Source organism: Sparus aurata, chromosome 7 (assembly GCF_900880675.1).
Source record: "Sparus aurata chromosome 7, fSpaAur1.1, whole genome shotgun sequence".
NCBI classification, from domain to species: domain Eukaryota; kingdom Metazoa; phylum Chordata; class Actinopteri; order Spariformes; family Sparidae; genus Sparus; species Sparus aurata.
In genome coordinates, this window is record NC_044193.1 from 9970204 (window position 1) to 9996696 (window position 26493).

The following is a 26493-nucleotide window of genomic DNA, read 5'->3' on the forward strand; positions in this document are numbered from 1 at the left end:
ATAATTTACAGCAACTTATCTGTTCATTTGATGTTTTATCAGTTTTTTTCTTTCTTTTATCTGTTTTGTCTGGCTGTCAGTATTATCACTGTTTGAAGGTGATGGAATATTTTTGACTAATAACTAATGTGTTTTTTCTTGACAAAGTCTGGACCCAACAGTATCTTGAAGTGAACTCACTTGAGACTTAGACCAAATGACCAAATGAGTCACATGTCTGATATGAAGACAGTCAGGGGCGGACTCAGGATGTTTAAGGTGCAGGGGTGAAAAAAATGGAAAAGGGCACCAAGTGTATGCGATGGGGCACCAGCATGCAGTAAGTGGTGACAAATTTACAGTGAAGAGAGGGCACTTCACCATGTTTTGTGCACTGGAAGGGCACCCTGGGGGCCACTTCATCATGCTTTATCAACCATGAGGCATCCGAGAGAGGCAGTCACCCACCGGTCCACCAGTTAACTCAATAACTTGTGGGCTGGAATCCAAAGCATTACCTGATTGATTTGTAAGATTATTTTGTTATTTCTGTTTTCTTTGTTTTATATAATATATATCTTATAATTGGTTTAATGTAATGCATTCGGTGTTAAGGTGATTCTAAAAGATGTATTTAGATTTTTGTCCAAGTGCAAACATTAGTTGATTAGCAATCGTAGTGTGTTTATATATATATATATATATATATATATATATATATATATATATATATATGTACATATATTTCATTCAAAAGCTTTTCACAAGGCAACAAATAATAATGATAATAACAATAATAATGGTAAACATAGTATTAATAAACAGTAATAAAAATGGATACAAACAAAAATAAAAACAAATTAGTTATTTTTATTTTTGTGAAAGTGTGAACATTAATTGATGTGTAGTGTATGTACAGTCTAGTGTCTGTGTGTAAGAAAAATAAATTATGTTTTTTATGTTTTTTATTTTTCTATTTTAAATCTTCACACAAGGCAACAAATAATGATACTAATAATGATAATGAAAATAAACAACAACAACAACAATAATAATAATAATAATAATAATAATAATAATTATGGTAATACATTAATAAATAGTAATAACAATGGATACAAACAAAATAAAAAAAACTTATTTTGTTTTTCTAAAATAATAATAATAATAATAATAATAATAATTATAATTGTACTGTATATTTGATATGGACCCACTGAAGAGTAGTAACAACTAATGGACATCATAATAAACAATAAACTGTTGTTATGCGTTTCAGTAGGGTCATGAATTAAATATGGCGTCAAACTGACACAATGTGGCTCTTAATTAATATTGCAAGCCATAATTTGAAATAATAGAACAATCCTACACAGTGCGATGAGGTCACTCTTGATCAGAACAGGGAACACATACCAAAAATACATGGTGACGTTAACACTGTTTGTATATAATGTGACATGAAATTAAGCATAATCTCGTGCGCTTTGGCAACACTCAGCCTCCAGGCCATCGAGCTTCATTATTATGAGGGATTCAGTGTGAATCAGGCCGGCCGGCAGCTGCTGGATGAGAGGGGAGGGATGAGAGGGGAGGGATGACAGGGGAGGGGAGGGGAGAGGAGGGAGTTAGGGAGGGGATGTTCACATAATAGCCGGCGGGTGAAGGCGTGGTGAGTGTGGCTCAATACGAGGCGAGTGTGCGCGCTACACTAGTACCGGAGGATGGACGCGTACGGCGGCTGCACGGCGGCTCCCCTCCCTGCCGAGGGACAGCTGAACAGGGGATGACGATGAGGATGATCAATATGCGGGAGCGGCTTTTCCACATCGACATCTGAGCGGGATACAGAAAGGAGTGCAAAGGTAAAAAGGGCGATGTATGGTTTGTTGGGCTGAGCTGGATGCAACGCGCCTTGGTGAGACAAAAGTAGTCATGGACGCGTGAGAGAGAGAGAGAGAGAGCGAGGGAGAGGGAGAGAGAGAGAGAGGGATGGAGAGCATCAATGGAAATTACACCGGCATGGGGTTCGGCTCTCCGCAGTGTGCTCTCCTGTTTAAAAAAAAACGAGGAGGAGTGTTGTTGGGTTTTTTGTTTTTTTTTATTTGACACATCTGTCTAGTGACGGGGCTCAGGTTGGAAACCACCCATGTACATACAGTACAGTGCAGGCAGCCCCCCTCAGCTCAGCTCATTCATTGTTCTCCCTCTGCACAGTGGAAACTGGCCCTCAGATAGGGGCTTGTCTCATTACAGGAGACTGTGGACAATGCTGCTGATTGTACATGTGAGACGGGCTCATCAGACCTGTGTGTGTGTGCTCAAGTTGAAGAAGTAGTTCATGATAAGCTATTTCACGCGGCGAAGGAGAGAGGGTGTGATGCATCGATTCAGGTGGTGTGACATAGTGAATATTAAAAAATGCTGGATGAATCATCACTTTACCATTTTGCAGCGCCGTGTGCATCTTGTCCGCCCGTAGCATTTCTTTATGCTCTTTGTGCGTGATTAGCTTTTTCGATTGAGCGTATGGGATTTGTGGCCATGTTGACAAGCGTTTTTTTAAATCACGTTTAAGCTCGTTTAGTGGTAGTTTTGGTGGAGGTAGGCCAAGGTGTCATCCTTTTGCTTTTAAATGCACGTCCTCTGGCTTCCTTCATCTCTATTTTTATTCCAAGGATGAGCCCTGCCAAAGGTTGACAGCTTCCCCGCCGATGTTGAAGGAAGAGACACACGTCTCAGGCGCGTAAACAGGAATTGTTGTTGTGATGGCTTGCGTCTGTGTGACACACGTGTCCGGCGTCCAACTTTGTCGCTCTTCCTTATGTTGCAGGGGGAGGATGTCCTGTGTCGTCCGTCACATCAGTCAACTTTGTGAGGTGATTTGGGAGACTTTTAAAGGGGGCAAAAGGTCACGACAGCCAGCTAACTTCTTAACTTCTCTGTCAGAACTTGAACATTATCCTGAACATCCTCACTGGTGTCAGTTTGAGATGCTCTTCTGAGAAATGCCTCGTCCCTCCGTTTAGAAATCAAAGCCTCCTGAGACTTGAGGTGTTAAAGACAGAGAGGGAGAGATCTATTTTTGGACGGGCAAAGCAATCTTGTATTCATACACTTACCACGGAGGGAATAAATCTGATACATATAATGAGATGAAAGCCGAGCAAGCATCACTGGAGCGAAACCAGGTTGGCAGGTGAGGATTTGGGGGATAAAACGCAGTCTGTCTTTAATGCAGCTGTCCTTAAAAAAAAAATCAAAAGTGATGGATTTGCTAATCCAGTTTCAACAAACTAATTGACTGATCCTCGACACGTGCTTTCATTTCGGGTAAAGACGATAAACTTAACGTGATTACATCCATGTCAGTGTCCCTCTGCTGTTGCGATGACTGTCACCGGGCCGCAGACGCTCTTGGTTCTCGGCCCGGATCATGTAATTTGGTCATGTTCCATTTTTTTCTCCACCCATTCACGTTCGTGCCTCGGCGCCTCGTCCCTGAGCTCTGCAGAAAGTCACTGCAGTTTTTTTTTTTTTTTTTTTTTTTTCTCCTGGAAACCAAACTCCGCAGTTTGTGATATCAGGAGTGCCAGTGGGCACAGCTGTGAAACCCAGAGAGAATGAGGGCAACTGGTGGCGAAGCTCACAGTAATTGCAAGGGCTCACTGCTGGCAGACGGTTTGTTCTTTGAGTCAGCCTCGTGTCCTGTTGTGAGCTTTGAAGACATTTCGGTTGGCGCGATGAGCTGCTGCATTCAGACGGTTCGGGGCTGTTAGAATGTCCTGCAACCTGAGTACCTTCATCTGTGGGAGCTGATCAATAAAGGTGGAGTGTTTTTCAAATTTAACAGCGGATCAATGTGCCTTTATGGACTATTTAAACTGAAGTTGTTTTGCTCTTTCTTCGGACAGAGAAATGCTGGCCAGGCTGCCAAATGCAGCGTAGATCCAGTCAGGATCCACTATTAGCTGATGGAAACTTCTTACTTTAGCATAAAAGATATATACTTATTTACTTTATTTGTTAACTTACATGCAAAAATCAAACTGTAAAGGCTCGGTTGTTAAGAAAATGACTGAATGAACTCAATGAGCTTTTCTGCACCACACACAGACCAAAGTGTAACAGATGGATAATAAAACCCTCTGCTTGTAATTACTGCCGTGGTCTCCTTTTGATAACGGTTAAGCTCTTGTATCCGCTGAAGTCGAATGCAATTAATGCTTTGGACGAATGCATCTGCCAAAATATAAATGCCTCTCCTCCAGGGCCCATGCTGGAACAAACTTTACAGTCGTAGCGCCACGACTAGTAAGGCTCTAGCAGTTTCGGTGTATCGTTGAGTGCAAATATGGACTCATCATTTAGACCAGGGCTCTCAGCGTTGTAGAAATATTTACCTTCCTACACTATTTGACATGAAAGAGTGAGAGATTCAAACCCATCCAAATTTACAATGTGGATATCATTGTATTGATCTGTTTCGGTTAAGGTCCAGTGTTGTAGATTGTATCCAACTGAACAGCCCTCATCGCACTCTCCCCTATGGTGCCTGCTAAAAATGATAAATAAAAATGTCCAAAAAGTCCATTTCTAGTGCCATTATTTTGTTTGTCCTTTCTGGGGTACTGTAGAGACATGGCGGTGCAACTTGGAGGACCAAGCCAAGGCCCCAACAGGAGCACAAAAGGCTTTGAAGCCAGTTTTCGTAGTGGCCAAACCGTATAATTACAACATCGTGTGATACATTTTGAAAGAAGGGTCTGTGAAAACAGTGGATACATTTTGAGCATGACAACCTGCCACAAAGTGACTAATTCACTATCATAATTTGAGCCAATGGGTTCACTAACATTTGGAAGGTCTAGAGGAACTGCAGATTAAAATAATTTTATCCCCATTTTAGTTTGCCGGGGGCTAAACCGGGTGTTAGCCAGCACAGCTCAGGAAGTGTCTACTGCGCTTACACTCTTTGGGCCCCACAATGTGATATAAACACTAAATGATTGTTTATGTTTTAAAGGAGGTCGAGCTTTTTTATGTCCACGAAGAAGACACACTCTCTGCAGATATAAAAGGCTCAATCTAAGGTAACAGAAACACAGTAGTTCTTAGTTTTAGGAGATCATACACCAATTCAAACATAATTATGTATATTGGAAAACATTTTTGCATATAGACTCCTCTAAATCCTACACAGTGGAGCTTTAAATACACTACCTCAAACTCTCTTCGATGGCCAAATCACGTAAAACAAACCACATTCCCATCAGCCTCAGCTGCATTTTGGGTTTAGTGCTAAGCAGCAAATATCGGCATGCTAACGTGCAGGTGGCGAAACTGGTGGGCGAATTTTGTCCTACAATCCCGATGTTGAAAATGACCATGAAATGAACCTTCATTTTGACCATGTCGCTGCTAGACAGGAGAACGTCAGCGCCGCACTGTGAGCATGTTAGCATTGCGGCATTAGCATTTATCTGGAGGCACTGCACGGACCTGCACGGCTCTAGACTCTCAGTTGTTTATTACAGATCCTCCGAGAAGAGCTTTGTTTTAATCTTTGATGCGGCTCGAATATTTAGAATTTCTCTGCACATACTGTGATAGATTTGATATTTCACAGCCGATTAGCAGCGCTAACGTCGCGTTCAAGCCAGGCGGCATACATCAAAATGCAAACACCTTCTCCTCCTTTGATTACGCAACTTCTCTTCAACTGAGCGCAGTCGTTCAAGGTCAGTTCTTACGACAGCGGCTGAAACTCTTGAGTTCAAACAACCTGCAGCTCTGGAGAAAAACACCAACTGATGGACACTAATTTGACCTAATATGAAAATATCAGTAAGAGACCGACTGAGGCAGATTTGACCGCTGCTGTCACTGATAAAACATCCCAGCAAAGGCTGCAGTCGTAGGACAGCCATGAGAAAATATATCACATTCTTTTTTTCGTGTTGGGAATAGAAACTTGCACTGCATGATGACATCATTCACATGAATCACTCCTCTGTGATGCAGCTCGTCTCTTGTTGCATTACAGGGCGCACCATGACGTATTGTTAAAAAAAACCCCATCAAATTTATATTTCTTTCAGGTTTCTAATTTGCCCCTTAATATCCCGAGCCTCGTTGTGTCCGTGAATCTTTTCCCGGATATCACCAACATCCAGGCTGCCTCTCTTTGGGAGACGATACTAGACTGATACCTTTTAACTGCTGACAGGATGAGTCATGAGAAGATACCAGATACAGGTTTGAGATAATCCTCAGCTGTATCCTTCAAGCCCACAGCCTCAGTAAACAGGGCTTCTTGCTCGGGTTTGGTGATTTATTTATTATTTTTGCACTGCAACACATGTAGGCCAACTAATTAGGCGTTCCGAGAGTGGAATTTCTTGAGGAGAGCCGAGACTTTCTCGCTGTAATGTAACGTGTTTCACGAAAAAAGGTCGAGTATTTGATTTTGCAGATCATTACTGCGCAGGTGTCAGAGGTCAGTTGCGTCACCTGCGGCTGTAGAAAAGCTTCTGCTCATTGTACATCCTCAATAAGCTGACAGGGGAACTGTTAATTTTTGATGTAGTCAAAACACAGAACTGAGTGCGTTTCCCTTTACCACCGGCGTGTTGGATGTCACGTCCTGTTAGGGAGTCTGTTTGAATTCACTGGAAGAGCTCGTCATTGTCTTTTGTCTTTTTGTCTCCAGTCACTTGAGTTTGTAGTTTTCTCGCATTACTGTTGCGCAGGTGAAATTGAATAACGTGCAAACCACGAATATGTTCCACCTTTTGTCCTGTTTTAGAGGGGCGTCATCACAAGAACATGTAAGCAGAGGGAGCAGACGCGGACTCGCGTGTGATACCAGCCTTCATCAATAATGCATGAAAATGGGAAACTGAGATAAGACGGGCTGCAGTCTGGACATGACATTTAACCAGTGTGACGTTTTAAACACTGACAGCTAGTTGACTCAGGAGACAGAACAGGAAAAAACCTCCTATTACAGGAGCTCGTTGTACAACTTTGAGGCTTGAGAAGATGATGAAAACCAGAACTTAACAGTTATTTTATCAGGTTTTCGCTGTTTACGGCATCTGATCATCACGGCGTGGACTTCAATCTCTGTATTTTACCAGTCTCGTTTGCTTTCTAAATTCTTTGTTTCTCTGTGAAGGAGGTCACATCTGCACCTTCTCCAGCTCTGCACTGGGATATTTCACTGTAGCACGCACTATAACAAGCTGTCTATATGCCAACCGCAGGCTCCAGACTCGAGCCAAACCTGCACCCTGCGGCGCAAGACTCAACCAACGCCTGTCCAGTCTCTGGAGACGCAAACACAAAGCCTGGCAGTTCTTTCATTTTCTCCTCTCTGTGCCTTTTTCTTTTTTCTTTTTTTTTACATGAAGGTTCAGGACTGTCTTAACCCCACAGGGTCCGAGGGGCAGCCTTTCTATCGCGGTTGAATAGGTCGTGTTTGGTTGACTTAACAGCGCCGTCTGCTGCGCTTGGACAAACACACAAGCACATCGTGAGACGACAAATGGAGAGTTTGATTACGGGCAGTTAGAGGTGTAACGGTTCGATCAACACGTGATTCATCCGCAACTATTACACGAGCAGAAACACCACATATTTGCTGGTTCCAGATTTCTAAAACGGGACTGGCAGCTCCTCTTTGTGTTTGCGAGTACAAAATTAGATATATTTTGATTTTGAGACTGCGGACTGACAGAATTAAAAAAAGCTATTCGAAGACATTGAAGTAAGATTCCAGCAGGTTGTTTTTACTACATTTTGACAGTTAATATTCGTAAGGTGCAGCCTCAGAAGTTCATCAGTGACTGACTGGAAACATGTTCATATTCAGGCATGGAATCAGCGAAGGCCACGAGCTAAGCTAATCAGATGAATAACTGGACTTACCGGCGCAATACAAACAACTCAACTTTAACCCAGCACACCTGAGAGTTTCAAATGAGAGGCTGTGTCTGCAAAAATCTCTTCCGTCATCAGAGGGCCTTGATTGGCTGGAAGGGGGTCACTTGAGACGCAGGGGTCCATGTTCTGAATCACGTCAGGCAATTAAGTGACATGAGACAGTGTGACGACTACCAACAGACGTGCCGCAAAATGGCCAAATCGATGCACATTATGGCCATTTTGGCATTATTGATCGCACAGTGTACGCAGGGCACAGTTATCATACAAATGCGATCATTATTCTTCAGCCCTGCTGCTGCTGATTGGTAATAACTGCTTATCCACTAGTGTTAAAGCACAGCCTTGTTACACAGACTCTCACTGTCTGTCTGTTGTGTCTGCTCTCTGTGTGGGTCTGTTGCGACAGAGAGGCTGCTGGGTTAGTCAGAGGTTGCCGGGTTTGCTCAGTTCAGATATAAATAGCAGCTCTTGTAGTGATTATAGCTCTGGGATGATTAATGGCGTGGATTCCTAAAAATCACGGCTGCTCCTCCTCCTCCCACTCACTCACTCACTCACTCACTCACTTCGTCCATACTGCAGGAGCCGCGAGTCGTCCCAGCTGACTCCCGACTCTCTCATCTCTGCCGAGCTAATAAGTGCTTATGAGAAACTCCTCGGTGGTGGATGCTTGCTTAAGAGGCCATTTTCTCCATATGAACTACTTCTCCACATAGAGAGAAAAAAAAAAAGAAAGAAAGAAAGAAATCACCCCTGCACCATCTAGTGGCCGGATCATTTACTGTACCTGCCAGCCTTTGGGGTGGTGATGGATTGCGTGACCCTACCATGATGCAGTCATAACTCCATCAAGCTCAGATCAGTGTAACAATCCTCCTGGTGATTGTCACGCTCTAAATGAACTGCATCTATTGGAAGTGCCCTTTTAATTTAGATCATGAAGGAGAATTTATGGCCATGAAAAAGAAAAAAGATTCAGAGGTCGTAATTGACAAAGTGCTCGTTAAAACAGTAGAGCTGATGTCATTTAAAGCGGCGGGCCGGGCTGTGCAGCTCGTTCGAGAAGCGGGGGCAATTTTTGTGTAATCATTTTATCAAGTGCAATGCGAGGAAGCGCGTGAAGCGAGGCCCTCCTTGAGTTGCTGTTTCAGTCACTTTTATTGGGAATCTCTCCTGCCTCCTGGAGGAAGCGAGAGAAACCTGATACCCAGATTCAAACCCTTTCAGCCGCAGAAGAGCACACCAAGCGTCTAAAAATGTCTTTGTGTGAATGCAACCGTATTATCAGACATTGCTCCACCACCTTTTATTGACCACTTATGTCTTTCTCGTCTGACCCCAATTGTTCGTGCTCAGAAGAAGTAAGCCCCAAAGTGCGGTCAGCAGTCTGACCCGGCCTGCCCTCATTCAGTCAGCTGTTGGTTTTTTCATAAACCGGCTGCTGCTGCTGCTGCTGCTGTTTAAGCCGTCACCAGTTCACAGCTGAGGCTGCTCGGTCAGCAACCTGTGTGGGAAACCAGCTGCTGGTTAATCCTGGTCGTCTGGTGGCGGTAACCATTTCACGGTCCGTATCCAAGAGGGGACTTAAAAGGATGAGTTCTGGTCAGGGATGCATCCACACCTGCATTCGCCCCGCAGAGGTTTACCAGGTAACAGCAGCTGCCCCGCCTCACTCCCCGTGAGCCACGTAAGAAGTTGTGATCAGCCTCATTCTGTCACACGAGGAGGAAGTTGAATCTATCTGATGTTGCTTCTTTGTCTTTTTTTCTTTTCTTTATCAGTTTGTGAGCAGGTTTTTTGTTGTGAAACTGGTCAACCTCAATCTGTCAGTTTAGCAGCTATTTTGATTTATCGAGCGTGCGGCGCTTTCTCTCTCAGAGGGTCGACCCGAGTCTGTGGTGAGCAGCAGGCGTTGCGTCAGAGGGATCTCGCACGATGAGCTGTTTCCTCGTTATCATGTGGGCGCAAGTACCAGGGAACTGGATGTAATAGATGCAGCGTTTTGGCGGAATTTGATTTGAGGTTGTGGTTTGCTGTTGTAAAACAGGCCAATGCAAATGTAAGCGGTGATGGAGGGTTAGGGTTAGGGTTAGGATCTTTAACTGTAACTTTAATCTTTAATCTGTAACTATTATTCAGGGCTGTGCAGAGACAGGGGCAGGTGCCTCAGGTTTTTTTTTTTTTTATTTTTTTTTTTACTAAACCTGCAGTGATTAATTGATTAGTCCATTTAGAAATATATATATTTGCAGCTATTTTGATCATCAATTAGTCATTTTTCACACAAAGAAATTGATTGGCTCCAGCTTATTGTTGACCAATCAATATGAGCGATTTAAAGGGAACAGATAGAACAATGCTGTGGAACACTGTTGAACCACACAGGGTGTTATTCAGTTCTTCAAGCTAGCGAGACCGCCCTGAGCCGAATTAGCCAAACTATTATTATTATTGAATTATTTTAACAGGACCCCCGCTGAGAAAAAAAGAAACCCACAATGAAATATACGCACAATAAAATAATATACCCTTTGCTCCCCCCTCTGCGCGTGCCTGGTTTTATTACATTTTGTACTTAAAGGATCAAATGAAAACTCCTCAGGCAAAGATAAAGCCCCCTGTGAATGTGTTATTATATTATTTTAGTACCATTGCATTACAATCCACATCTGAACAGCATTTTAATGTTTTAGTTGATGAAAACTACGCTGAGTTTAGTCGTTTAGTTTGTATATACTGATCACATGTTTTGTGTGTACAATGTCAGTCTGCAAAAAGTAGCTGAGAGAGAGAAAGTAGGAAAAAAGTTCAAAGTGAAAGGTTCAAAACGAGCTTTAAATTCTTCCTCCGGTTGCTACGGCAACAAATCCTTGAGACAATGGCTTTATTGTCGTAAACAACGTCACAGTTTCAAGGCCCTTTCCAAGAACGTGCTGGATATGTAAGCGTTTATAAAAAAAAAAAAAAAGCTCTCTTTATTTTCAAACGTACAGACATAAGATGTTTTTCGAGACGCATTCAGCCCTTCTGTGCGCTGTGCTGCCGAGAGTTGTGAAAGCATTACCGGCAGACAGGACCACCTGATGTCACCGGGCCTTGTGATGATGATGATGAATAGCTCGGTAATCTGTGTCACAAGCCTTGAACTTCCTCTTCCCTCTTCCCCTGCAGATGACTGAGGGCAGGCTGTGCCAGGTGCAGCTGCTGGATGACAGGAAGCTGGAGCTGCTGGTTCAGGTATGAATGATCCAAAATGTCGCCTCCTGGAGAAAAAAAAGACGTGTCGTTTTAGTCTCATCTTGTCATGCACCGACGCTTCGGGTAGGCAGCTCGAAAGCGTCAGCATTTGAGGACGTTTGGATAAGACTCAACCAACAAGTCTGCTTTCTAGTCGACCACCAATTCCCTTAAGAATCACTGAAACCTTCATCAAGATTATTTTACAAGGAACGTGATGCAGAATTACAGAAGGCTTTCCAACTGAACGTCAATCTTCCTTCCACAGCCCAAGCTTCTGTCGTACGAACTCCTCGATTTGGTTTCCTCCCACTTCAACCTCAAAGAGAAGGAATTCTTTGGACTTGCATTTTGTGATGACAAGTATGTAAACTGTCAAGTATTTTGAATATTCACGGACGTTCCCATGTGTCAGGAAACAGCTTTTCTGACGCGCTGATCTTTCTTTTTTTCCCCCCTTGGCAGTGGTCAGCGTAAGTGGTTGCAGATGGACCGCAGGGTTCTCGATCATGACTTTTCGAAGAAGTCCGGGCCCATCGCCCTCAACTTCCTGGTCAGGTAATAGTTCATTTTTTCCTCCACCAGGGAGCACCACATCTTGGCTGTCAACAAGACGTCCTGGGCAGTTCTGTGATACAACATTCCTGTTTAGTATTATCTCTGAAATCATATCCCCGGCTCAGGACATCCATATTAAACTCTCAGCTGCTCAATCTCAGTTTAACCCCTAAAACTGCTGCATCTGCTTTCATCCCTCGTATAGGTTTTATGTAGAAAATATCACACAGCTCAAGGACATCATAACAGTGGAGCTGTTCTTCCTGAATGCAAAATCCGCTGTCTACAACGTAAGTGTGCTTCTCTTGTGTTTTCCTGCTGGGTTGAAATAACGATAAATGATTCTGCCGGGGTGTTTTTTTTTTTGTTTTTTTTTTCCCCTTCTTTCTCCCAGCAGCTCCCTGATGATTCACTGTCTGTGGACCCTTGGAGCGCCTCAGCTTGGCAGTCAGTGGCTGCAGGGCACTGTTTTCTCACTCTGCTGGCTAGGAATGTAAAGACGACAGTCTGAGGAAAAGGAGAAAAACACACGGGTTCATTTTGAGAACAAGTCGAGGTTATTGTAGGGCAGCAGAGAGGCGATTCTATGTTTGGATCTGGAGACGTTTATCTCCAAATGAGCCACGTTCTCTGCATCCACTTTATGTTTTTTTTCTCCCCCTGTTGTTGTCTCTGTCTCTCAGGAGATCATAGAAGTGGAGAGCGAGAACGTCTTCAAATTAGCCGCGAATGCTCTGCAGGTTAGTGCCTTTAATGGCCTCGCACACTCACACGATGAATTGCCTCACCTCGAAATCAGTTTTAAAAGCTAATTTGATGATGTGCGTTCTCCTTCACCAGGAGGCGAAGGGAGACTACACGAGGTGAGTGCATACAATCAGCTGTGTAAGAAGTATTTAAAAAGCAGCGGGACAAGTTAATGGTGAGCGAAGACATTCAATAGGTCACTTGTTTCTCCACAGTGCACACAACAGAAATCAATAGCAGTGTGTTATGTGAGGCTTTACCGCAGAGTGCTGAGAAGCTCGCACCAGGCGGCTAATGAGTCGCAGAGTGCTGACAGAAGCCAGGAGTGGCGGGACAGAGACACCTTTACGTTGCCAGAGAGAAGCTATTATCTGTGTTTAACAGAGCCGCCCTGTGATATTACACATGACCTGTTCAGAGGGGAACACTGCTGGTCTGGTGCAGGTGGCCACCTGGCTTTCAACCCCCAGTTTGTAGAGTTGTGAGAGGTTCGGAGCACAAACGTCGCTTCATTTGAGTAAAATCTTTGTAATGGAAGCTGACAGGGCTGTAACTTCCATTAAGACTACCGTGAAAGGGATCCGTACTTTCTCCAAAAAATCTCTGAAAGTCACAAAACTGATTTGAAAAGAAGTTTTAGGTTGAGATCTTCACTGTGGCTAGCGAGCTCAAAGCGTCGAGGGCGTTGGAAGGGATCTCTGAGCTTACGTTGACTTGGATTATGTCGGACTGGCAAAGCTCAAGACGTGATGATTCACAGTTATTCATATTCAGAGATTAAGCACTTAGAGAAAGCAGAAAATAACTAATTTCACGTCTCCAGGTTGTCCGCTCCAATCCAAAAACGGCCATCGCTAAAGTTTCTCTGTTTTCCGTTTCAGCGACGAAAGCACCCGAGCTGACTTGAAGAAACTACCGACTCTCCCCACAAAAGTCCTCAAGGAACACCCCTCGCTTGCGTACTGGTAAGATAGCTTACTGGAAGTTCTTATTTGAAGTCTCGCCTGCCGTAATCTCTCGTAAGTAGCGCCTGGCCCTGCGGACTTGACCTTAAAGTCCTCCACGGGCTCTAGCATGCTGAAACAAGACACACCCGGGGAACACATCTGCAGCTCCTGCAGCTGACAAAATGTGGAAAAAAAGTTGTCGAATTCAAAAAATATATGTTGTTAGTTAAATGATTTTCCTCTTGGTTTTTTATTTTCAATGGCCGATGCTGATTTGCACGCCATTTTACGTTCGTACTTATAATTTCGCAAACAAATCTCTTTTTTTCTGCAAATATGGCAACCTCGCCGGGACTCCCCGTCCCATCCTACATCCTACTTATCCACCGATCCGCTGATGAACCTGTTAATGTACATACGTCGTGTTTAAAGGGTTAAAACAAGCTGTCCTCTTTGTTTGGCATTGCAGCGAGGATCGAGTCATCGAATACTATAAACTGATGAAAGGAGTCTCCCGAGGACAGGCCATCGTGCAGTAAGTACTGGAAAAAAAGAAAGAAAAAGTGTAGGCGTAGTTGCGGCAACTGCTTCTTAATAATTGGACAACTAATGTTATAAACCCTTTAGATCATTAATCATCCTCTCACCTCTTTCGGCCCTCCCTCCCTTACTCTCCCTCTCTCTCTGGCACTCCTTTTCTCATCATCTGATAGAAATCAATAGCTCCTCCTGCATTTGAGAGATCAAATTCTCAGTTCTGTCTTTTCACATTCCTGAGGTGAAACACATGCACATGTTGGGAAAAAAACAAAACCACCAAAAAAAGCAGCTGGTGGCTTCAACGAAAATTGTTCTTTCGTTCCAGGTATTTGACGTTGGTGGAATCGTTGCCCACGTATGGCGTCCACTACTATGAAGTGAAGGTAGGTCCTCTGCCCTGATTAATGGGAAAAAGAATGACAGCTGCTGCACCTGAATTTGAGTCCAACCGTCCCGCTGTGCTCTTGCCACACAGGATAAACAAGGGATCCCGTGGTGGCTTGGACTCAGCTATAAGGGCATTGGCCAGTATGACCTGCAGGATAAACTGAAACCCCGAAAGGTAAATATTCCCTGCAGCTCCGTCTCTGAAACAATGGTTCCCTTCTCTCTCTCTCTCTCTCTCGCTCGGCTTCACTAATCTGACTGCGGACGTGATAGCACAGGGCCGCTGCTGCACATGGCGCTGGTGATTCACCGGCTCTAATTCATGCATCATCTATTTCGCACCAACAAGAGCTGGGCTTCGGCGGCAGCAGACGAGGCCAGACTTGAAGTAGAAGTAGAAGAGCCCTGGCGGTTTCCCTTCACGAGGCCGCCTAATAAAAGTCCTCCAGAATCGGTCCAGCCGCCAGGATGTAATGTTTGCAGTGAAGTCCAAGGCAGCTGACATTTGTTCAAACGACGCTCACGTTGTATGTTTATTAGCCACCTTTGACATCAGGAGGTGGAGGGGACGGTGGTGGTGGCTTTATCACAAGCGTGCGAGACGGCCGAAGGGATATTTTTAAGGACAGCTGGGGACATTTCAAGGTGTTTATGTGCCATCAAAACTGGGTGTTTTTTTTTATGGGAAGTCTGCCCATCTCCATCTGAGATCGTGGCAACCAAAACAGGTATAATAAGCCAACCCATGATGTTTTCCGAAGCCTTACCAAAGGGGTTTTTAGTGCCTAAACCTAACCAGAGCATAAGCTCGGCGTTGGGACAACAGAGAAATGGGAAATTCAACCTAAAAAAAAAGTTGTAACAATCAGTTTTATCATCATGGTTTTGCGATACTGAGCCAGCATTTATTCTGGCGATTGGGTCGTGAGAATCACCAGTACTGCACAGTTCGAACCAGCTTTTCTGGTTCTGGCGCTGTTATTTCAGCTTGTGAGTTTCTGCCAGGAACACCCATGTGAGTGATCCGTCAGATATGTCGTCCACTCTGTGACTCCAGTGTGCGCCCTCGCAGCTGGGCGCAGTGCGCTGTTGTTAAGGAACAGGTGGAAGCCTCAAAACAAATCGCACTGATTCACTGGCACGCTCTTCCTGCCCGAGCCTGGCAAATCTTCTCGACGTGGTGCAATCCGTTCCTCTCGTTCCAAAATTGTGCAAGCGGGCCAGCTGTGTGCAGGCAGCGGTGTGGTTCAGAGAAGGAGAAGAGGGCGTGAGCCGGTGATGTCAGAGGGAAAAAGGGGGCTGGACGTGGGGCGTTATCATGCGTGCTCTGAGAATACCTGAGGAGACAAGTCAGGAGCTGACAGGAGAAGGAGTAAAGTATGTGTTTGTGTTGACAGCAAAGCCAGGGAGGATTTAATTACTAAGAAACAGGACTTGTGAACATCTTTCATACTGGTAAGACTGGATACTATAACTCTTTGTCTGGCAATCTTGGGAAATAATGCTGCAAGTAGACTGAGATTTTGATGTTTTTATAACAGCTTCTAATTTGTATGGTGATTTATAAACAGCAGTCAATCGTGAAAAGTGTATTTCTTCAGTTACGGCCTCTCCAACCTGTAACTGATGTTAACTGTGTTGTGGCATTGCGTTACAAGATACTCCCCAAACATCTGCACGCAATATGATCTTCTGTGCGCTGTCTGTTTTAAGATCGTGTCTCATTCGGATCTCGGCCAGACACTCAGTGAGTCACCGACCCCAAATAGGTTGTTCATATCTGGCTGGTGTCAGCGAGCACCTGGGTGATACAGGGGATGAGCCAGTGGAAAGTGTTGTATACAGCGATGAGTCTTTGTTTGGCGTCCCTTTGTGGCGTTCTCCGCGCTCTCACACCTGCATTATTGCAGACTTGGCATGCCAAGCAGCCCAGACTATAATGACAGTTCATATTACAGTCTGGCTTTTTTTTTTAAAATGACTGTGGTTGAAACGCCTGCGCTGCAACTTTTTTTTTTTTCTCGCCCTAATAGTTTATGATGTCAGTCATGGCTGTCGTACTTTAGATTCATGAAGCACAAACGGACACGTTTTGAAGCAAATCGTTTGTGGCCGCTCGTCTTTAATTTCAGGTTGCTGGTTACAGAACATAATAGTGCACAATTTTTCCTAATCAGATATTTCTCATTTTTACCCCCACAGCTCTACCAGTGGAAACAGCTGGAGAACCTGTACTTTCGGGAGAAGAAGTTTGCTGTTGAGGTTAACGATCCACACAGGTGATTTTTTTTTTCTTGCAACCCTGGACCGACTGTTTATACAATTAATTTAGTCTCTCTCTTCAGCATTTATCTAATGGCATCATTTATGCCACTAGCTGCATTTACAAACAACGAAAATATGTCATCAATCTGATTGAAATCAATGCTAAAAACAGTATTCTGATAAACATACCCCAAGTATTTAATCAGAATATAACTTTTTGGACACATGCAAAGTGGCTCCGCTGGCACAAGAAGTTTTTTTCTCACATTGTGTTGAGAAAAACTCTTTTCATGTCTGTTGAGCTAACGGTAGCTAATGTTGCGTCGTTAGTGTGTGCAGTTAAAGTGACACTCTCGCCAAAAAGCAACCAAGGCTTTATTTGTGATTGAACATGAGTCAAACCTTCGTGTTAATGCATGATTACGATGAATGAGGCACTTTTAAGATTTACCGTAGTTTAGTTTTCGGGCAAGCTAATTTCAATGGGGTGCAGGGGCACTTTTATGCTAGCATCAAAATCGCTACTTTTTAAAACACTAAGAAGGCTCGACACAACATGAAACTTTGCTTGTAGTATCACCAGGGACTCTCTACACATGAACACCAGCATTGAGAACATTGTTTGTGTACACAGAGTTTAGTAAAAAGAAGGTTTTTGAACTACTCACCGTTGGAGCTGGATCGCCGGCGCGCCGCTGTCAAGGCAGACAAAAAGTGTCGATCCCCGAGTGTGACCTAACAGGCAGGAGAGTAATGGCGGACCTCCTGCCTGTTAGGTCTCACTCGGGGATCGACACTTTTTGGTAAATCTTAAAAGTGCCTCTTTCGTCATAATTATGCATTTACACGAAGGTTTGACTCATATTCAATCACAAATAAAGCCTTGGTTGCTTTTTGGCGAGAGTTTCACTTTCAGTTCGAACTTGCCAGTCCTCTTGAGTGGGAAGAGTAGGAACGGGAGCCTCAGATGAGTTAGCCTCAAACCCTAGACAGAATCTACTCATCGCTTCCATTAGATCATTCTCATGTCTGTCTTTGTCGGAACCACTTTTGCAAATGTGGCTTTTTGCCTTGGAATATTAGCGTGCAGCTGTCAAACTTCTCCAGCGGTTGTTGACTTGGACAGCGGGTCGGTGGATTCCAGCTTCATTCATATTTTTTTTTTTTTTTTTTTAAGCCTTTCAGCCATCAAGGCTTTCAGCAATGGTTAACTCCTAAACAAATAAGTCGAATCAGCCACAGAGCAGTTTTGTTCTGGCATTTTTATATCCCTCCTGTGAAGGAATATGTTTATTACAACCGAGTGTTCACAGTCAGGTGTTCACATGAGGCATTTTTCGTTCTGATCGGGTATTTATTCAGATTTTGAGTGAAATATTACAGCCCACTTAAAGGCAGACACTGTTGCTTTTACTTGAATTGTGCAACAATTCCGGTGTGCTTCCCTTCAACAGGAGAGCAGTAACCAAGCGCACCTTTGGGCAAACGGGACTACTCATCCACACGTGGTATGCCAGCCACTCTTTAATCAAAACCATTTGGGTCATGGCTATCAGCCAGCACCAGTTCTACTTGGACAGAAAGCAAAGCAAAGTAAGTGTGATTTATCAGACACTGCTACGTTTTGCTACTTTTATACCTGAAATCTATCGTTTAATCTTTGTTGTACATTTTCTTTCTTCTTCATTGTTTTAGGCTAAATTAGGAGCAGCGAGAAGTCTGGAGGAAATTGCCATGGATCTCACGGAGCACGGAGGAGCGAAAATAAACAGACTGGGAGACGCTTGCCTGAAGAATAACTTAATAACTGCCAGCAATGGGAGCCTGGTGTCTACAGGTTGGTTTGAGTTCATGAAGCAAGTGTCTCTACGTTTTTTCTTTTGCTTTTTTTTAAGATCAAAAACTTCATTTCAGATCATATTTTTGCTATGAAGAGCGGGGAAAACACTATTAACACTAGAAAGGCGACGTGACACAAATGTAATTTTTAGATGCTGTACGCTGTGTGTTGGCGAGAATGCCCAGACTGTTGGTTTTCACAGGCTCGGCAGACTCCGAGATGAGCGAGGAGCAGAAGAAAGAGAAACTCTCCGAGCTGAGGAAAAAAGAGCAGGAGATCCAAGATATTTTGGCAAAGAAGACAAAAGAGCTGAAGAAGATTTGCCTGAGAGAGGCGGTGAGAAATCATTTTATGTTACACTTCTTCTTCTTCTGCTGGAACTATATTTTGCGAGGCCACGTATTAAGTCCTCTCTAAGCAGCTACATTTTGTCAGCTGCATTATTAAACAGTGCCGGGGGGAGAGTGATGGTTTCTGCTTGTATGTCGGTTCATCTAAGTGTTCGGTGGGGGGGCGCCTCCTTGTTTTGTTGCTTTCAGGAGCTCACTGGCAAGCTGCCAAAGGAGTATCCCCTCTCGTCAGGTGAACGACCGCCACAAGTCAGACGGAGGGTTGGCACCGCTTTCAAGCTCGATGACCTTTTCCCCTACAATGAGGTGTGTATTCATCTGGTGCACTTTAATCAAATGCAGCAGCTACTCATGCCTTGTCTTAAGTGTGTTGAAGTTAATATACTTTTAAACTTTTATACGTACGTTTTTCTGGTGAAGCAATCACTTGCTATAGCGCCCCAAACCTGAAGGGATATAGTCCCCCGAATTACTCGTGTTGGCTTACACAAAGTGCACTCTGCTACTAATTTCCAGAGCGTGACAGTAGTGCATCTGCGGCTTATTTAAAGGATACGTTCACCCAAAAAATTGTAATTTCGGAATTGTCTTCTCAACCTCGTGCCGACGGAAAGCTTCACCTGAAAAGAACAGTGTTGCATCATTTGTCAAAACAGCTGACAACAGCTGAGTTCAGCTCTGAAATGGATGTAAAACAATGTCTTTTCAAATTAATGTGGGATCTCTGGGATTCTGGAGACTTGGATTACACCGGAGAAAGCTTTTGGGAGCCATTTTATGCTTTCGTTCAGTTGTTCTTTACGATTTAAAACAAATCCCCATCTATGTCAGCTGTTAAGAAGAATGCTGTTTGGCTGTCAAGCTTCATAAATAGTTCACTGACTTCACTAAAGGGTGAGCAGATAATGAATGAACTGTCCAGTTAATATTCCATCGTTTGAAATGAATAGGGGAAACAGTAATAGTTGTTATCTGATTAAACTGACTGGCAGGATTCTTGTGGTTTGTTGTAATCTGTTGGGACGCGCCGCTTCCGCTCTGTGCAGGATCCCTTCCTGAGAAACCTGGAGAGCAGATTTGCCCTGCAGCAAAAGATTGTGGAGGCGGCTAAGAAGCTTGCCAATGAGCCAGAACTGTGCAAAACAGTCAAGAAGAAGAGGAGGAGAAACTGTCTGGACGCCATGCACAAACTCCAGCAGATAGAGGACGAGATGAACCAGTACAGAATTAAGAAGGGAAAGAAGCCCACACAGCGGGCCTCAGTGATCATCGCAGGTACGGTGCAGGCATTTCTGCCTTACTGGATGGTCGCTCATCTCCGTTCACAGTAAACACAGAGTTATTTTCTTTTTTTCTCCAGATGAACTCATCCGTTCAGACTGTAGCTCTCTGTCTAGTCTACCACTGGACGATGGTGAGTCACACCGCACATGTTCTGAGTACACGAAAACCAGTTGTACCTGCTGCAATAATCATCGTTTCTGGAAGAGAAAGTGTCAGTGTTGTCACTGGGGTTTGCGTTTTGTATACAGACGACTCAGACGGTGCCAGCCAGAGGCCGAGGTCAAGGTCGGTGCAAGGTTCCCCGCAGCTCAGTCCGATGCGATCGCTTGGAACGGAATATGATGTGGAAAGACAGGGATGTCCGAGGGAAAACCACCACAGCAAGAACCACAGCAGGTGGGGAAACATATTTCCTGCCTCCGCCATTGTGTTTCTTGTTAAGTCTCGTGTGACGTCTGACTTTTGATTTTATTGAAGAGCTGTTCCTGGAATGAAGCAATGATATCATGTTTTGGCAGATAGTCCCGATGTTTGCCTTGTCATGTTTGCAGCCTCATTACTTTCGTCACATCTCATTCCTTTTTTTTTTTTTCCCTTTTTGATCCTCTCCTATCACCACACCCTTTTAGATTAGCTTTTGAAGGTCAGGAGGCTTCCCACTACTACCAGAATCCAAGAGAAGTCTCCTCCACCCACTGTAGCCCCTATAAAACCCTTCCCAGACCTCCTAGAGATCCACGAAGCATGCCACCTACCCCGGTTATGACCCGCAATGCCTACAGCAGCAGCCAGCTCAGGTGTGATCACTGCTCTGCTGCACCGTCAACCCTGAATCCTTCATTTCTTCCAAAATCCCTTTACACCTTTAACCAAACCCCTCTCATAACAATATCTATCTTTTACTTTCACTAACAACATCCAGAAATATATATTAAATATATCCCGCTGCTGATTTTTTGTTGTTTTAGGAGTTTAAAAAGTTGTGTCCCTCCTGCAGGTCTGAGGGGTCTCCTCATTGCTTCAGGCACCGCAGTGGCAGTCTGGAGTCCCAGCCCCAGCTCAGAAAGGACGCCGACTCAGAGAAGCCCGTCTTTATCTTGTCACCAGCGCACCGCAGCAACAGCACAGAGGTGTTGGAGGACTGCTCGTCCTACACCAGCCAGTCCAGTCTGGAATACTGCGGAGCGGCCAACTCCCAGTACAGCACGCTGGACTCCCGATCCTCAACCATGCACCGTCTCCACAGGAAGGTGGAAGTGTACGGAAACACCGGGAGCATGCCCAACTTGGTGCAGCACCATTCTGGCTGTAGTTATTCATGCGAGACCTCAGCACACTATCCACCCAGTGCCTACTACGTCTCCGGCTACCCCTGCCTGGACATGGAGCCTTACTCAAACGGTGCCTACGTGTATGAGAACGAAGTGGAGGGCCACTACAACGTCAACCCTTCCTACCAAATGAACGGCTACCATGGACACGACAGATTCAGGCACTACAGCAGCGACCAGGCAGATGGTCTGTCCCAGAATCCCTATGCGACGGTGAGGCCGCCACGGACCCGAGAGGGGCCCCGAAATGAGCTGCTGGCCAAGAACATACATAAGGCCCTGGTGGCGGAGCATCTGAAGGGCTGGTACCACCGGAGCAGGGTCCCCAGGGAGGGAGGAAGGGGGATGCTGACTGGATACGACTACGACAGCGGCTCCCAGCTCAGCCTGGGCTACCAGACCATGCCGGCAGCCTTCAGCCATTCCAGCAGAACAACCTCCTTTTCATCAGGTAAGATGCTGTCACATATGTATCTGCTATAGCTTCTGTATTGATGCTATTTAACTCAGTACGGAACTCTCCTTCACTCTGAACTCCTCCATCGTGCCTCAAAGAGCTGCTAACCACCCGAGAACATTTTGTTTATGTGGGATTCAGTGGAGAGTTTAACTTGTTTGCCGTGTTCAGTCTGCCAAGAGAAGAAGTCAGGGAGAAAATGTGCCCCATTTCGTGCCTCTTATGTATTACTACCATCACAGTTACACAGTCACTGAGTCATTGCAGCCATAGAACAAGGTTGGATGAGGATCTCCTACCTTTTCTAGATAACAAGCTTATTCCTGATTCTTCTTGATTCTTAGTGTCTGGTGATTCTACACTAATGAATATTATACATTGCATTCCTGTCGATAGATCCCCCCGAGACCTGTAACAATACTGTTTTTGAGTCATTTCCAGAATCTTTAAAGAATAGTGTTTCTTCTACTCACCAAAACATATGTTTAACCTGTTTCCCTGTTTAGAATTGTGATGCTATTTCCTAAACCATGTAGCAAGAAAATTCCCATCCCTCTCCCTGTGTTGTATGACACAAGAAAGATACTAGAGCGCATACCTTCGCCAAGGCCCAACATCCCCCTTTTGTACTCACTCTTTGATACCTAAATAGGAAAAGAATCAAAGAATATTCAAGTCTGTGCATTATTATTATAATATTATTATTACTTATCCCTGAGAAATTAGCAAAAGTGTCGTAAAACGCTGCAATCTTGCAATGTTTAAGAGGGTAAGAAAAAAATGTATCACCAAAAGTTAACAGGGTCTATTCTGGACCAAGACGCATCCTCCATCCAAGTTTTGTGGAAATCCGTTCAGTAGATTTTGTGTATTCGTAATGACAAACCAACAAACCAAACAACCAACAAATGAACGAACAAGGGTGGAACATAACCTCCTCTGAGGAGGTAATAAATGCATTATACGTAACGTCAATACAGACAAATGTAACTGATTAAAACTATACGTTTTGGTTTACAATGCAGAAATTTATCAAGGGGATAATGACAAAAAGGTACTGGTAATTTATTAAAATACTAGGCCAAAAGAAAACAAGCAAAAAGTAGAGCAAGTGTGCAGGTCTGCATCATAAAACTCCTGGTGACGCCATGTGAAGATGCAGTATACTGTAATAACATGCATCATGTCAGGGGACACTGCTTGTTTTGCAGCGGTGACGTTCAAATGGTGTTTTGAACAACAACAATTACTCCTGAGTTATACTCCCGACATGAGCTGAGTGTGCGTGTTTTTTTTTTTTCCCCTTCTTGTCTTGTTTGCAGTGTCCTCAGTGGAAAGCGCAGGCAACTGGCGCAACCAGCTGGCGGTCGGCCTGACGGAGTACGATTCAACTGACACGCCTCAGTACCCGCACCCCAGAGCTCCTGTTTCTCCGTACAACCGCAGCCCCACACACAACAGGTGAGTTGCTGCAGCTTCGCTTACGAAATCTCCGCTCTGAGCTATGGATGCGAGAGGAAGTGAGTCACTGGCAGATGCATGTCTGTTGCAGTTTAAGTCTTTTGTTCTGTGTGCTGCTGAGCCTCCAGATAAAAAAAACTACTTCACTCTCTATTTCTCTGCTTGTGTAAGAAGGAGGTTTAATCTTGTGTTGCGCTCGTGTGACCTGAAAGATTCCAAGCCTTGTAACCATGAGGTCCGTCTCTTTCTGTCTTCCTGCCTCTCCTCTCCTCTCTTTCTCTCTGTCTTGACTCATGATTAATGCTCATTTGTGCAGATCTTCCCCGGAAAGCAAAGTGTCTGACACAATGCCTAAAAAATCTGAGTCAGTTGAGGTGATTGGCTCTGAGGCCACTAGTACAGATGAACCATCAGACCACAAGTCTAGCACTTAAGGGTGAGACCAAACCCAGTGGGCTTCTCTGTGTCGTGTTGCCAGTCACATCCATTTCGACATCCCATCTTCATCCGTGTGTTAGTCCTGTGCTGCCTATTTAATCAAATCATTCATTATTTTGGTCAGTCTTTTCTTTTTATTTGTCAGGCACAACATCGTTTTTGTGTTTGTTCAAGAATGCTTCACTCATTATATCGATGAACTTGCACCGTCTTACTTCAAGACAAGGACATACAGGAGAGTTCTCTCTGTAACCATGCCAGTAGCTGTGTGAGGCATTAAAGATGCAAGATAGCATCAGCACGTAAGCGGTATGGGCTGATAAGGATCTTGAAAATGAATTATCGGCCTCAGCGCCAAAATGAACATTTCTGCTGATATGACAGACTGATAAGATAAAGCTTCAATGACACTTTAACAACGCCAACCGTCGACCAATTACTTTTTTTTATTTTGCCCAAAGAACATTTACAATTTGTAAAGCACTGTATGTATGTGTGCATCTGCAGTGGGCATATCTGCAAAAGTCCTTTCTAACATTGTCATATTATATTTAGCACATATACTGTTTAGCAGGGTTGCTTAGCATGTTAGCATGCTTACATCTGCCAAGCAATGAATAAAAAGTAACAGTTGAAGAGAAGCTGAGGCTGATGGGAATTTTGGTCATAAACCAAAGTTTTGTACAAATAAATAACTTACTTATACATATTCCTCTTACTTATGAGAAGTAAGAGGAATGTGGACCACACCTGCCAGATGTTTCTAGTGATTTTTTTTTCTTAATTAAAAAAATATATAAATAAAAAGATAAATTAGTTTATGGTGCTGCATTTTTTTTAGGTAAAATATGTTGGATTCCTAATCAGTTAATATGTTTTATTGTAATCAGATCAAGGCTGGCAGAGTGACATTTTGCGCAGGAACTCATTTAATTAAAGGATCTTAAGATCATAATAAAAATATAATAGGTTTTTTGCCTTGTGCCCATTTTAGTTCTGGAAAGCGTTACTAGAGGAAAAGCTCAGGTCACAAACAATGTGAATCAAATTAAGTGAAAAGATTTGACTATACTTGAGATCTTTCACTCCGATTGACATTACACTGCTAGCGTGGCTAAACAGTAGGAAGTTTCGATTTACTCCAGCAGAACTTGATCATGTTGTATGCTATCATCAAGTGATGTGGACTTTTTGGTGTTTTCCATTTTCATTCTTCAGTTTTTTTCCCCCACAAGGTTCAGGCATGTTATCCATGTTCTCAAACATTTAATCTACAGTAGATTTGACTTTATTCTTGTGTCGCTGCCTTCTCAGATTTCACCTGGACAGAAGCTACATGGGCATCCACTGAGGAGGACCAAACCAAACTTTGGCACAAATAAAGCCATGGCCAGCAGCACGAGAAGGGGAAGAGGTTGAAACACAGGCTGTACACAAACCCTTTTTGTTTTTTGCTGCCATAACCTTTGGTGTCTTGGGAGATGTTCGTCCGTTAGGTTTTTTGGCAGAGTCTATGTGTACGCTGTCCTCGCGGTAAAGTAACCTCTGAACACAGTGATGACACACTTGAATGACTTTCCCATGTGCCTTGGATTGGATGAATTGTACAGGCAGATGAGAATGTGTCAAGACACTCAAAGAAGTTGCACAAGCACACTGGATTCAAACCCGACTGTGTTTTAAAGACGACAAAAGAGGCAACGCGTTTTTACCGAACTCTGTGTATTTTAACAGGAACTAGCTACTGCCTTATAAAAAAAACAGTAGGTTATAGAATTAAAAATGACTTTCACCACGTTCATCTTGATAAGTATGACAAAAAAATAGTCTTAAATATTACATCCATCCAAAAGCTTGAACATGTTCACAACGACATGAACTGAAGTGGTCATTAGAGCAGACTTCAATGACTTTTCCATTCCTTCCTTTCTTTAATCTTTGAATCAGAATGTATCATGTCAATATTGTTTATAGGAAAACATTTGTTTGGTGCCGTGATGTGTTTTAAGATGCATGGTAAGATCGATTGTTTTTTTTTATTTCATTTTTTATTTTATAAGACCTTCTTTTTATATTAACAGAAGACCACTGCCGTGAAAACCATATTTCATGTCTCGTTGGTTGTTTTTCTCACACATTTGTACAGTCAGTGTGTAGTTATATGTTGTTAGATGTTGTCATAACATATTTTCCACTGGGAACAAGGATGTGAATAAATACATGTGTGACACACAAATGGCTGGTGTTTTTTTTGAGAGGCTTGCGTGGCTGGTAAACAACCGGTTCAGGTTCTGTTATTGAAAATAGTTACACATTTTGGGAAATATGCTTACGAGCATTTGATATCTTGCTGATAGTTAAGTGAGATGATCAACGCCACTCTTATCTGTCCAGGGAATATGAAATCCATAAGGACACCTGACCATATTTCAAGGTAAACAACATATTTGATTACCACCTAGCTAACGTTAGACAACAGCTAACATTAGCATTAAACCGCTTCCTGGCTAATGTTTGTTTGATAGCGATAGGAAAGGTTTTTAATTCATTCTAAAATATCAATGCACATCTTGGACACACATTGAAACACACTGGAAGTAATGAAATGGTAAGGTGAGCTAAGAAGGGGCTGAACGCTAACGTTAGCTAGCTAGCTATCTTGAAATATGCCCCGATTCCCTACCTGATTTTCACTATCCATTGTCGAGCAAACCTTGAAGTG

The 26493-nt window shown here is 43.6% G+C and overlaps 1 protein-coding gene across 3 annotated transcripts; it reads left to right on the forward strand.

The window, feature by feature from the left end:
• The first annotated feature begins 1618 nt into the window (after nucleotides 1–1618).
• Nucleotides 1619–26007, forward strand: frmd4bb (FERM domain containing 4Bb). Of its 3 annotated transcripts, XM_030421937.1 has the most exons (24): nucleotides 1620–1844; nucleotides 11101–11166; nucleotides 11435–11529; nucleotides 11632–11724; nucleotides 11930–12014; nucleotides 12408–12464; nucleotides 12565–12587; nucleotides 13353–13436; nucleotides 13888–13953; nucleotides 14284–14341; nucleotides 14434–14520; nucleotides 16548–16624; nucleotides 18065–18203; nucleotides 18306–18447; nucleotides 18653–18786; nucleotides 18990–19106; nucleotides 19847–20075; nucleotides 20161–20214; nucleotides 20333–20480; nucleotides 20714–20881; nucleotides 21082–21866; nucleotides 23195–23333; nucleotides 23650–23769; nucleotides 25086–26007. In XM_030421937.1, the coding sequence occupies exons 2-23, from the start codon at nucleotides 11101–11103 to the stop codon at nucleotides 23765–23767; spliced, it is 2964 nt and encodes a 987-aa protein (XP_030277797.1). In that variant the 5' UTR covers nucleotides 1620–1844; the 3' UTR covers nucleotides 23768–23769; nucleotides 25086–26007. The 3 variants fall into 3 exon arrangements, with proteins under 3 accessions (XP_030277798.1, XP_030277797.1, XP_030277799.1); XM_030421938.1 differs by lacking the exon at nucleotides 23650–23769 and having other exon boundaries at nucleotides 1619–1844; XM_030421939.1 differs by lacking the exon at nucleotides 20714–20881.
• The last annotated feature ends 486 nt before the right edge of the window (nucleotides 26008–26493 follow it).

What these genes read in the sequence shown, in the direction of transcription:
- frmd4bb (XM_030421937.1), top strand. Translation starts at nt 11,101, where the DNA reads ATGACTGAGGGCAGGCTGTGCCAGGTGCAGCTGCTGGATGACAGGAAG. An exon ending in TGGGAGCCTGGTGTCTACAG is followed by an intron (nt 18,448 to 18,652) that starts GTTGGTTTGAGT and finishes TGGTTTTCACAG; the next exon opens with GCTCGGCAGACTCCGAGATG. An exon ending in TAGTCTACCACTGGACGATG is followed by an intron (nt 20,215 to 20,332) that starts GTGAGTCACACC and finishes TTTTGTATACAG; the next exon opens with ACGACTCAGACGGTGCCAGC.